This window comes from Cajanus cajan, chromosome 5, assembly GCF_000230855.2.
Source record: "Cajanus cajan strain Asha chromosome 5, NIPB_CcT2T_4, whole genome shotgun sequence".
In the NCBI taxonomy this organism is placed as follows: Eukaryota; Viridiplantae; Streptophyta; class Magnoliopsida; order Fabales; family Fabaceae; genus Cajanus; species Cajanus cajan.
This window is the reverse complement of record NC_138521.1, coordinates 11,467,586-11,479,919: the sequence shown is the minus strand read 5'-3', so window position 1 is coordinate 11,479,919 and position 12,334 is coordinate 11,467,586. Positions and strand designations below refer to the sequence as shown.

The 12,334-nt window shown below is 31.0% G+C and overlaps 3 protein-coding genes across 3 annotated transcripts; 2 read left to right on the top strand and 1 right to left on the bottom strand.

Annotated features, from left to right (window-relative positions):
• Positions 1-707: 707 nt before the first annotated feature.
• LOC109813828 (CURVATURE THYLAKOID 1A-like protein) lies at positions 708-3,434 on the top strand. The gene is made up of 5 exons (XM_020378091.3): positions 708-956; positions 1,930-2,024; positions 2,262-2,369; positions 2,501-2,572; positions 3,151-3,434. Exons 1-5 carry the CDS (start codon positions 803-805, stop codon positions 3,214-3,216), a joined length of 495 nt encoding a protein of 164 aa, XP_020233680.1. The 5' UTR covers positions 708-802; the 3' UTR covers positions 3,217-3,434.
• Positions 3,435-5,611: 2,177 nt separating this feature from the next.
• On the top strand, positions 5,612-7,051 carry LOC109813825 (uncharacterized). Its single transcript, XM_029274449.2, has 2 exons — positions 5,612-6,041; positions 6,202-7,051. The coding sequence occupies exons 1-2, from the start codon at positions 6,023-6,025 to the stop codon at positions 6,897-6,899; spliced, it is 717 nt and encodes a 238-aa protein (XP_029130282.1). The 5' UTR covers positions 5,612-6,022; the 3' UTR covers positions 6,900-7,051.
• Positions 7,052-7,681: 630 nt separating this feature from the next.
• On the bottom strand, positions 7,682-11,316 carry LOC109813818 (GDSL esterase/lipase At4g01130). The gene is made up of 5 exons (XM_020378080.2): positions 10,976-11,316; positions 10,003-10,212; positions 9,695-9,882; positions 8,778-9,048; positions 7,682-8,298 (listed from the first exon to the last, which is right to left on the bottom strand). Exons 1-5 carry the CDS (start codon positions 11,229-11,231, stop codon positions 8,054-8,056), a joined length of 1,170 nt encoding a protein of 389 aa, XP_020233669.1. The 5' UTR covers positions 11,232-11,316; the 3' UTR covers positions 7,682-8,053.
• Between the last annotated feature and the right edge of the window lie 1,018 nt (positions 11,317-12,334).

Below are 12,334 nucleotides of genomic sequence, written 5' to 3'. Positions count from 1 at the left end.
TTTTATAAACATAATGTTGGTATAAAGTATTTATAATTATAAATAAACTAATTTTTGTTAAGGATTATCAGATTGCATAAGGTGACTATTCTAATATAATTTATTTCATACTCAAAATCATAATTTGAATCTTGAATAACCTAATTAAAGAATATAAGTCATGAACATTCGTAACAATCAATCATTTCATAAAATATATGAACACAAATATCAAAGAATGCAATGAAATATACATTATTGAGATTGAAATATATATTTTTTATATATAAATAATTATAAGAGTTAAAATAGAATAAAGTTAAGGTAAAATAATTTTACGACAAAGAAAGAAAATGAGAGAAAATTAATAAAAATTTGGAAAGCAGTGAAATTGAGATATAAAAATTAGGGTTTATATATTTTTTATACAAAAAGGTAATCTTAATATAGAGTATTTATAATAATAATTATTATTACTAAACAAAAGAAATGCATAGTTTATTTAGAAGGGGAAAAGGTGTAAATGGCAACAACAGTAATGGTCGTAGGTTTAAGGGTGATTTGGGATGTGGATTTTAAGATAGGGAAGTAGCCAATGAGGGAGGGAGGTTGGTCCACGTGTCAAATGTTTGAAATCGGTGTCCCAGATTGTATTGTGGCAGTGGATAACAAGTCATTGTGAGCAACATGTCCTCTCTTTTTTTCAAAATAATTAAATAAATATCTATTGAATTTGAAGGGAGTACAGAAACAAAGTGAGACCAACCAAAGTGACAATTTCTTGGTTTGGGGATAGGCATCACATTTCTGATTAATAATAATAATGGCAGCGGCGGCAGTGACGGTGCTACTCCCACCTAGGATTCCGACCACCACCACCACCAACGTTACACGCTGCTCTGCTTTGCCTTCTCTCCCTCCCCGTGTCTCCAACACCACCACCACTTTGTTCTCACCTTCCCTCAACCACTTTTCAGGTATTCTTTTGTTTCCTTTCTCTTTTTCCTTGTTGCTTTTGTTGCATGTTTGAAATTTTTAAGATTTTATAAAATTCTCTCTTAAAAATTGTAAAAAGGGTTTTTTTTTTATGTAATTTAATGTACATTTTGTTTAGTCTTCTTTCCTCTTAAACTGATATGCAAAAAGGAGCAACCTTTGCTAACTCCAAACAATGGGGTGTGAAATTTTCAATTAGGTTTGGTTTGAGTTACTAATGGGATTGAGTCTAGAGGCTAGTCTTCAGTAATTGTTTCAGTTACATGAACTCATAAAGTATGTTGCTTTATTATTTGTCATAGATAATATGATTGTTTCATGCAATGTTATACTTTTAATTTGAGGCCTGTCACTGCTAATTAGCTGCTGTCAAGCTCATGTATCTTGTTTCACTCATGGAATATTGTGTCTCTCCCCCCTTATTTCCTCTTATATGTGTGTTTCTCCTTTGTTATTATTAGTTAAAGTCCTTACACTTAGATTTGTTTTGTGATGTGAATGAGGGGATTAAGTGAGAGGTAGGATTGTCATGTTCATGTACCTTAATCCATGTTTTGATCATCCCTGTGAATATGTCCAAGGTGATACTAATTGTTTAACTGAAACACTTCTGCATTTTGAAATTGAGGGTGGTAAACAACTTATGTTGAGTTGATACACTTGGCTAAATCCAAACACCAATCCAGAAAATTAAGCTAGTTTCTGCAATGTGAATGAGGAAATTAATGCCCACCACAAATTAATACTTGTCTAGGAATCTTATACACATGGTTAAGCCTTCTGTGTCTGTAGTTTTAGCATGATCCTATCCTTAGCACTAGTAATTCATTTTTTTGTTGCATTCTCAATGTTCTAGTTATTGAGCTCAGTCATATTGTTCTTTTATAACTTTCTTATTATTTATTTATTCATCTTTTAATAATTTTAGTTGTTTTCTTCTTTTCTCCCTTTCAGTGTCCCGGAAATCTTCTCTGCTTCAGACCAGAGCTTCTTCAGAGGAATCATCCCCAGTAGATGCCAATGAGTTGTTCACAGATTTGAAGGAAAAGGCAAGAATTTTACTTCTTGGATCATTTCAACAATTTGGTTTTATCCTCGACTTCCTTTTTACAAATCCTCCATCTTGTTATTCTAATATCCTCTTTGCCAACCCTGCTTTTACACTGTTTGGTTCAAAGGGAGGGGGGGATTCTCTCCCAAATTTTTATCAATTCCCCTCCTCTCTGACCAAACACTATATTAAGTTTTAACAAGTGGAAATAATATCTTACATTTATCATAATCAGTGGGATGCTGTTGAAAACAAGTCCACAGTACTTCTTTATGGTGGTGGGGCTCTAGTTGCTGTTTGGCTATCTTCAATTCTTGTGAGCGCCATCAACTCAGTTCCCTTGGTAAGCCATCACTCTTGTTGAATCTGATTAACTTTTACCATATTGTACTATCACTTCTGGTTATATGCTTGAGTTTCTATGCTATATAAAGCTTGGTGAACCAATCTGAAATTGTTTTATGTATGTTTCAGCTTCCAAAGATTATGGAGTTGGTAGGGCTAGGGTACACTGGATGGTTTGTCTACCGATACCTTCTGTTTAAGGTAAGTAGAATACACCACGAATACTTTACTATTTTAGATTTTAGAATCTAACACGTTTTGTTGTATGGACATAAGTGGTGGTTTTGTATATCAGGCCTTGAGATTGCTTTGGTGTCAATATTGTTGTATTCATGTTTTGTTTTCTTTTTTACCTTTTTGCTATGATGTTTTGTTTTGGGTAAATGAGCTATTGAATTAGGACATGTGTGAATAAACTTCTTCAAAAAAAAATTTAGGAGAGAAAAATGAAATAAGTTTCTTCAAAAGGTAATATTAGCTTATGTAGAAGTTAATTAGTAGAAGCTCTCTTACTTATATCAGCTTCTCCAAAATGTTTTTCAATTTATGTATTTATGCATAAGCTAATTTTAGCTAATGGTTAAATGTATTTCATTTTTCTTTTATTTTTTTTCCCTTAAAAGTGCTTATAGAGAAATTTGTTCAAACAGACCCTTAATTCAAAAGTGATTGAATGATCACTTTTTTACCCTGGATCTACTTACCCTTTTCTACATCTGCAACGCTTGCCTTATTCACTGTACATCTTATAAGTAATATATGTGTATTTGTATACACAGTCTAGCAGGAAGGAGCTAGCTACAGACATTGATGCACTGAAGAAGAAAATTGCTGGAACTGAATAGAATGGTGTTTGCAGGTACCAAGTGAAGTTTATGTTCTGTGAGCACCATTTGTTTTTGTTTTACTCTTATCTCCTGTATAAGAGTCGTATGTATCCCTTGATGTAGAATAGAATTCCTCTCGACCTCTATTGCCCCTGTAATGAACCCATTTCATTGCTAAAATAATGTAGCAAATTTTATGTATATGGCTCTCAATGGAAACCATTATCTTTTCACTTCTTCCCCTGTGTAAGAAATTTAAGTCATATATGAGTTCAGGACACGGAAATATAACATATGTTCTGACCTGTTTTCTCTCATATAAACTAACAAAATTTTCTTTAATAAAATGTATGCTAAAAGTATACTCTAATCCTTGATTGATGACTAGGTTACACGCTCCTTTCGTTCAACTTCTAAAATTAGACTTTCTTCCTGAGAAGAAATATGTAACTTCTTTTTTTCTTTTTTAATGTAATAACTTTGAATGTAATTGGCAGTTAATTTTTAACACTTATTTTGGAACTTTATTGAAAATGTTCATTTCATCTTCTTACTTGTCAAATTTGATAGCAGGGTTTTAAGAATAACTACCATGAATGTTGAATGTAACAAAGAACAATTATCTTATTTACCTTTATCTCAGTAAATGTGAGTGTAATTTTTTAAAATAAATATAAAGCTCTGTAAGGTGAGTGTAATATTTTAAAATAAATATAAAAGCTCTGTAATTTAAGTATCTATGAAGAGAAGAGTAAAATTTACTTTATTTAATAACTTATAAATTAGTATTTACTCTATTTAGTTTGCGTTGGGAGGTGGGGATGAAAAACTTGTTGCAGGGTACTGAATATTCAGAAAAACTTCTAGCTTTAATTATAGAGAGGGTATTCTTATATGCTAAACATTTTATTTGGCTTTTAAAAGAAATGTATATAAAAAAAAAAAGTTAATCATCTATACACTGTCAGTGTAAAGTTTTTTTACACCGACAATCAATTATATCTTTTAATTGTGTCATGTCATTGTTAAAAATAAATGTGTTTACAATGACATGGCATAATTAAAAGATATAATTGGTTGTCAGTGTAAAAAAATTTTACACTAGCAGTATATAAGTGATTAACTCATAAAAAAAATGTGAAGTTTAAAATTTTTACAATTTAATATTCTTTATATATATATATATATATATATATATATCTACACGTATGTGTGTATAAAGAATGCATATTTTTTATTTTAGTTTTTCTGGATAAAAAATTAGTTAATACTAAAATTAACTAATTAGAAAATATCTAAACTAAATTAATTCAAAAGTATTAAACTTTAATTTAAATTCATAAGTTATTTTAAATAACATGTTTACTAAATTTATTGTTTTCAAATAAATAAATAATAATATAATGAAAAAAGTTAACGAGTGGTTTTTGGGAATCTACCATTAGGATATTATGTATATAAATGAAAATATCTATTTGGAATGAGTACTTTTTGGGGGAAAAAATATGTTTAGAAATTTTCTTATTTTTTTATTTTTAATATATTATTTTCAAATTTATTTTAAAATTAAATTTTAAAAATATCAATAATTAAAAATAACCTTGTATCTCAATAAAAATATTTATTATAAATTTAAAATATGTTTGGTATGTATAAAAGTATATATTCATTACTAATTTTAATTATAATAAAATTTATAAATTAAAAATAATAAATAAAATTTTTATTTTGTGCATTATACCAACTATTAAAACAAGTTAACAACCTTTTTAAAGGTTTTTATGTTAAATTTTTTAACATCGACAAAAGATTCGACAAAAACATGATTACGTAATAAAAATTAATTTTTTTAACAGATGAATTAATAAAAAGATTCTTATATTTAGAGAATGATTCTAACTTTTTACACCCTCCCATCCCAAGTACGTCCTTCAAAAAATTGGAGAGTACAATTTTGCTAACATTTTAAACTTAGTTTAGTTTAAGAATTTTGCAAAATCATTTAAAAGTTTAGTAAATATACAACCTCACTACATTGCTTCCACCTTGACAAGTGACAATAAAACTAATCATTTAAAACTCACCAACTAATTTGCTGCCCCAACGAATTATTTGCCTAAAATAGGCATTGGAGGTGCATGGCACCTAAAGTCCTTGTTGGCACAGGTCATGATGACCAAACCATTTTTTCCCTTTTATCTTTTGACCAAAACCCTAAATAGAATGCAAGAAGGACCCTAAATAAATACCCTTGTCATTGAAGAATCCAATAATTAATAATGACAATTAGTCAACAACAAATTAACAACCTATAAAGCATCACCAACTCAGGTTCCAAATTTCCAATGTTTCATGCCCCTTTTCATTTGCTGACCAATGTCATTACAATACAACACTTCAACTCATATTTCATCGCCTCATTAGTTTCCCCACAGCCACACACACCTCTCATTTCTAGGCACAAGAAACTCCAACAGGATCTCCACATACATAACAATAGTTGAAGAATTCATACCCTTCTTCTCGTTCCTTTTGGAACCTAATCATTTGTATAAGGTGGCATAAGTTTAACTTCCCAACCAAATCCATAAAGTGCCTCCCCACATTACATCATTTTGATGCCAACACTTGGTCAGGAAAAGAGAGCCAAGTTTGTGCCTATGCTGAGAAATTAGACTCAATTTTCCTTCCACTAATGAGTAGTGAAAATACTATTGCATCTTAAAAGCTTCAATGGGTTTGGTTCATCCATGGATTTGCATGAAAGCCATTAGCATTAGAGGCAGAAGAAGGCTTCTGGGGTGACATTCATGGGGCTACACAGATGGTGGCATGTTACATTGGTAATTGTGTCTTTCCTTTTGTCATCTTTGGTTGATGTCTCACACACTTATTATGATCATGAATCATTGGATGCCTTTCTTTGCAAGCAAGCAAACAAAGAGATAGAAAATCCTAAAACAGGTGTTCTCTATAATGTTTCCCTTCCTTCTAACTTCACAGGCATGCAAGTTTCAGTTGTTAGATTGCGCAGTTTCTCTCTATGGTTAAGAGGAATGAATTTTAGTTTCTTCAATCTTCCACCACGGATTGTGTCACAGCCTAATGAGAAGAGAATAGTTATTTTATTTGAAAACTTGGGGCATTGGTCTTCTCATTATTACAATGTGTCTAACTACACAATGGTGGCTCCAGTTTTTGGTCTTATGGCCTACAGTTCCTCAGAATCAGCATTCATTAATCAGAATATTGACTTTACCATCCGTGGTGACCCCATCAGAATTCGTTTTCCTCTTGCTGAGCAACATGGGAAAAATAACACACCAATTTGTGCCAAGTTTAGTGTTGATGGATTGGTGAAATTCATAAACATGAGTAAGCCATATGTCTGTGAAGCACGTAGCCAAGGGCACTACACTCTTGTAGTTCCATCTTCTCCAAAAGAACCTCACACACGAAGCAAGAGATTTACTATATGGTGGGTGTTAGGATTTGTAATAGGTTTTGTTGGGTTGGTTATTTTGGTTTTGATATTGCTAGCTTTGGTTAAGGAGGCCAAGAGGAGAAGAATAAGAAAATTGGAGAGAATATCATCAGGAGGTGAGCTTTTTGATACATTTTGGATTGGAGAAACTAAATTGCCTTTAGCTTCATCGATTAGAACCCAACCAATCCTTGAGAATGAAGATGCCATTCGTTAATAGTTCATTGGTGATCAATTTTTCCTCATTTCTCTATCTTGTAGTATTAATTACCTCCTGCAAATGAATCAGTACACAAATGTGGTTTGTTTTGAATTTGATCCTTGTCAACAAAACAATTGTTAAATGTTAAGTACAGCAAATTTAGCATATATTTTTGTAGCGATATAGTCATCACCTTAGGTGTTAATAGCACTTTAATTGATGTCATGTTTTGTTTTCACTTAAATTTCTTTATTTGGAATTCATGCACAGATAAAAATTAATTTTTTTAATTCTCTGGTCCCCCACCTCCTTAGTATTCTTCTTTCTTGTCTATATCTGTGCACTAGCTGTGCAGGTTGATTATTAAAAACAAATACAAACAGTGGTTGATGCATTATGAAGACAACAAACTTGACTATTTTGAGCATTTAGATTTGTTTAATTTTTTAAAAATAATTAGAATGTCCCTGCTTGGTTGCATTGGACTCCTTCTAACCCTTAGACAAGAATTAATATTTACTTAGACAAGAATTCCTAGGAATTATATGAATTTTGAAAGAGTTCTCTTCGACCAAGATAGCCACATCTATTTGTAAGGTACCAAAGATTTTGCATCTTGGTTATTAAACCTATTTGGATACAAACTTAGAAGTATTTATGAGAATTTTTTTACTGAAAATATTATTTATTTCTAGTAAAGAAATTTTCAAAAATGCTTTTATCTTGTATCCAAATAGATTTATTGTCTTTGATGCGCTTTAGGTATTCATAAAATGATAGATATGATGTGATACTCATTAGAACCCAAATCTGAAGGACTTTTTATTGGAACTCAAATAGAACATTACAATATACTTGTAACAATCTTTAAAGGAAGATAGGCCAACTCTGACTGAAATATTTTGTATGTAACATGAAGCATGGTAGTTCAGCAGTTTCAGAAATTGATCATACCATACATACATAACCAAAGCATAACTTTTTTTTTTTTCATCAAACAGTAATGATACCAACAAGTTCCATGATTTTGTTCGAACTATTATTACACACAAGCATTAAGTGACACTCCACAAACCAAAACATTACTTAATATTTTGATATTGCCGAGTGTTTCGAAATGATTTAAGTTAATAGGTAAATAAGAGAGAGCAAATGTTGCAGGCACTGGATCAACCAATAGGTTGGAGATCACAGTGTTCATGAAGAGGGAAAGGGGGATCAAAAAGAGAGCCGTTGAGAATGGCATGTGCAACAATCTTGTTTGCTGCTTCTGTGAAATGGATCCCATCCCAACTCACATAGTTTTGGGGTTCATCACATACACTTGCAATCATATTGCCACACAAAATTTTAGGTTCAAAGTTGTAGAAACCGCCTCCATGCCCACAACATGCTCTGCTACCATCCTTTAGTCCTGCTCCAAGAAAACAAATTGAAACAAGAAATCAGCTCTACACATGTGGAATCAGCATGGTTGGTTTATAAATATTGAATCCAAAAAAATAAAAAAAATTAATAATAGCACTGGTAGCATATGGCACTTGGTAATATAATTGATTTCATGCATAATTATTCGAGTTTAATGTTCATACAGAGTTTAATGTTCATGCACTATTAATGTAAAGCAGTTTTACACGGTCAACTAATCAAAAATCATTGTTGGTGTGACTTTTAGGATAACTATTATAAAAGTAAACGAGTTTACTAAACATGATAGATTGTAATTGAACAACATTACGAGGTATATAACTTACTTTCTCTAATCATAATTATGTATAACAATGCTAATATTTGTTGGTGTATAATGGCTTAAAGGGTGTTTCTATAACAATTGATAAGAAGCATTCATAAGATCATTGTTAAACTACACCAGTCAAGGAAAGGTGCATGTACCATAATATGTGGGGTGGTGAAAGAGTTCCAACAGAGCAGAGTGGGTATCCACATGAATAAGGGAAGCATTTAGTAAACTTTTTCTGGTTTGACTCAATGCCTCCTTCAACAATTTGTTATAATCATTGACAGCATTGTTGCAAGAAGCAATGCATCCAAACTCATCAAAGTCAGAAGCAACATGAGGAAGCTCCACCAAGTATCCTGGATAGCATCCCACAGGACCAAGATTGAATACCATAAATGTACGCCCCCCTTGTGCATATAGCTCCTACAAAATTTTAAACATGTTATATAACAAAGAGAGAGTGTGTACGATATGATGTTGATGAGATGGAAAGAAGTAATAGTATTGTAAAAAAACGTGAAACGAATTTGTTGTATGAATAAGTGATCTCTCCCAAAAATTTCAGTGAGGGCTAAAAGTTCTCAATTAACTAATAGCATTTGAAAATCCCCAAAAAAAACTAATAGAGATATATGATTAACTAGCTTCAAAGTTACCTTATCAACTAAAAAGAAATAAATAATGTTAGATCTCAAACACACTCTTTTACCCACTAGTTCTGCACTACCTCTCTTTTATATAGAATAATGGTGTATCAGATGAGAACTTTTTTTATTATAAAAACAAGTCATATAACTAAACATATAGATGGTTAAAATTAAAATTTATTTAGTCACATGACCACGTAAAAAATCGTCTACATTTTTCCTTTAACAAATAATGCTTTTTCTTAATTTTTATTAGTGTAGAACTTCCTTGGACTGGTATTAAGATGCATCATTAAAATTGTCTGGCATGCCATATATAATCTAACCTCTCATATATTAATACTGTGCCAACTTGGTTGAATGAATATAACACAAAAATTCGTCTTAAATATGATTATATAACATGCATGATACATTCAAACCTTGATAGCAGCATCAATTTGGGAAACGATTAGAGGAAGGTTGTTCCTCACTCGATCAACACCACCAGTGGCTGCTATTTTGGAAGTGAAGTCATTTTGACCAATATAGAACGTGTAAATAGCCTTTCCGAATATATCTGGTGAAGGAATTTTCGCTCCTGAGAAATAATCAGATGATATCCTTGTTCCTGTGTCGTGCATGTAATGGAAGACTTGTATGAGTATAAGTGAGTGTGTAGTGTGTTGTTATTATATTAAAACAAATGCATATTTTATTTTATTTCTAGTAACATTTTTTTTTTGTGTACCTGTTTGATGAAATTCATCAACTCTGGCTTTGAATTGTTCCATTTGCCTGATTTGTATGGAAAGGGAAAATGGGCTGAGCCCACTTACAAAGAAGGAAGTAGTGGGTGGGAGCACAGTGGAGGCTGAAGATGCAAAGTTAGCCCCATGAGTATAGTCTGATCCAATTGATTGTAGATATGGGCTCAAATATGGCAAGCCAAGACCCTGAGCTGCATGTTCAACACCAAATAACATCAAATATTTAATAAAATAAATAAGATTTATATATGTTGTTAGTTCTTATAAAATTAGAAAGTTTTGGTTTCCATCTCAATATTTTTTTTAATTGGGACTAACTTTTTTTTTTAGTTTTTATTTTTTATGTAATAATTTTTAATTACTTTTATTTTTTAAAAGATTAAGTGATCATATTAAGCATTATCCACAAATATTAGGGATGTAATGTTAGTATTTAACATCTCTAAAATTTTATATAAATCCTTAAAATAAAATAAATGTTATTATTTACCTTACAACTATCCTTAGAGAGGTGTATTTAAATTTTTGCAAGAAGGTCAAAGAAAAATAAATTATAGGGATCAAAATTAAAATTTACTAATTTCATAAGGATTAAAAACAATTATTATAAATTTTAGAAGAATGAAAAGTGAAAAAAAAAATTCAAAAGACCAAAATCAAAAGTCACTTATTTTAGTGGAATTAAAAATACATTTAAATCAATAAAATAATATATTGCAAAACGTATTTACACTCTCGTTCAATTACAAATCATCTATGTAATGGATCCATAAACAAGAGTCATAGTCTCACAATCAAGTGTATCATAGGTATGATTTTTTATTAGTTAATTAAGAATTTTTGCATTAAAATGTATATGTTAAACTCTAATTAACAACATTATCAAGTTCAACAGAGAAGTTAAAAATAAAAATAAAAAATAAAAAAAAGCACTTATAACGGTTGGTTCAATACCAAGAAAATCCACAATGAGCCTTCCATCAGAAGCACGTCCCACTGGCTTTTTGAAGTAAGTCATTCCATAGGGACGAGGCTGTGAAGGAAAGGCTGTATGAAACCCACCCGTATCCGAATTTGAATCTCCAAAGTTGAAGATTGCCTCAAAATCACACACCGAATAACTTGAATCAACTAAAGAAGATATGATCATGCAAATTACTAAGAACTTCGAAAATACATATAAACTGATGGGCACCTTAAGGGTACGCATTATTTTTTTCACCCTTGATCAAGTGCTTACAAGGCTAATGTTGTTTGAGGTAGCAATGGGAGACCCATATTATATGAACTACATGCATCGAATCACTTGTTTTAAAGTTGACTAATTAACAAACGATGGAAGATGAGCTACCTATAATGCATATAAAGAGCTAAAAGCTTCCAACATATAAACTCATGTGATTCAAGAAATTATTCTTTTTTTACTCAGAACTCTAAAGTTCTTGGAAAACCTAATTCGGTTAAAAGGAGATCAAGGAGAATGACACTATTAAAATATAGAGCCATTTCCAATTTATACATTGGAAGCTAAATCGTTCAATTAAGTATACCAATGTTGACTAATTAACAAAAACAACATGGTTTATAATTTAGATTGTGAAACTAATTGTGGGTATTTTACTGGTTATACATATATATGGATTGTTCAACACTTAAAGCTACTTCTTTTCTGGGAAGTGATCAATGCTCAATATAATAACAGCATGAGACTGGTTGTTAAAGCATATACTACAAATTATAAAGGCTATATAGCAGCCTTAGTCTTTTTTTTTTCTATGGGTTTGCTGGAAATGTAACTAGTAATATATGCTTTGGCAAATCATAGGTATATCTCTAGGCTTCGTAACTTAAAAACGTTAGTTAAATGTTTCCAGTTAAATGTTTATTGGTTGTATGATCTTCAATTTTCGCCCACTATCCCTAATCCGGTAGAAAATATTGAACAGGGAAATATTTTATCTCTAAAAAGATTTGGGTGGTAATCAGTAATAAAAACATATGATTGGTTTGGATTATAGTAAAAGGGGTGTAATAAAGCCCACTAAAAATAATTAAGGAGCTAGCCAGTTGATATTGGTTTAAGCATCTCGCACTCAGTTTTTGAATTTGTTTCATTTACCAAACGAAAACATCTTCACCCTCTATTTATATATGCTTGTTTAAAATACTTTTATACCATCAAATAATTACAATTCATATTATTAGTATGACTTTTTAATTATTTATTATAAATGGTAACAAATTTATTATACATAATAATTCATATTAGACACGATTAATGAATTTCTTTTTTTTCCTTTTTCTCTTTATGCT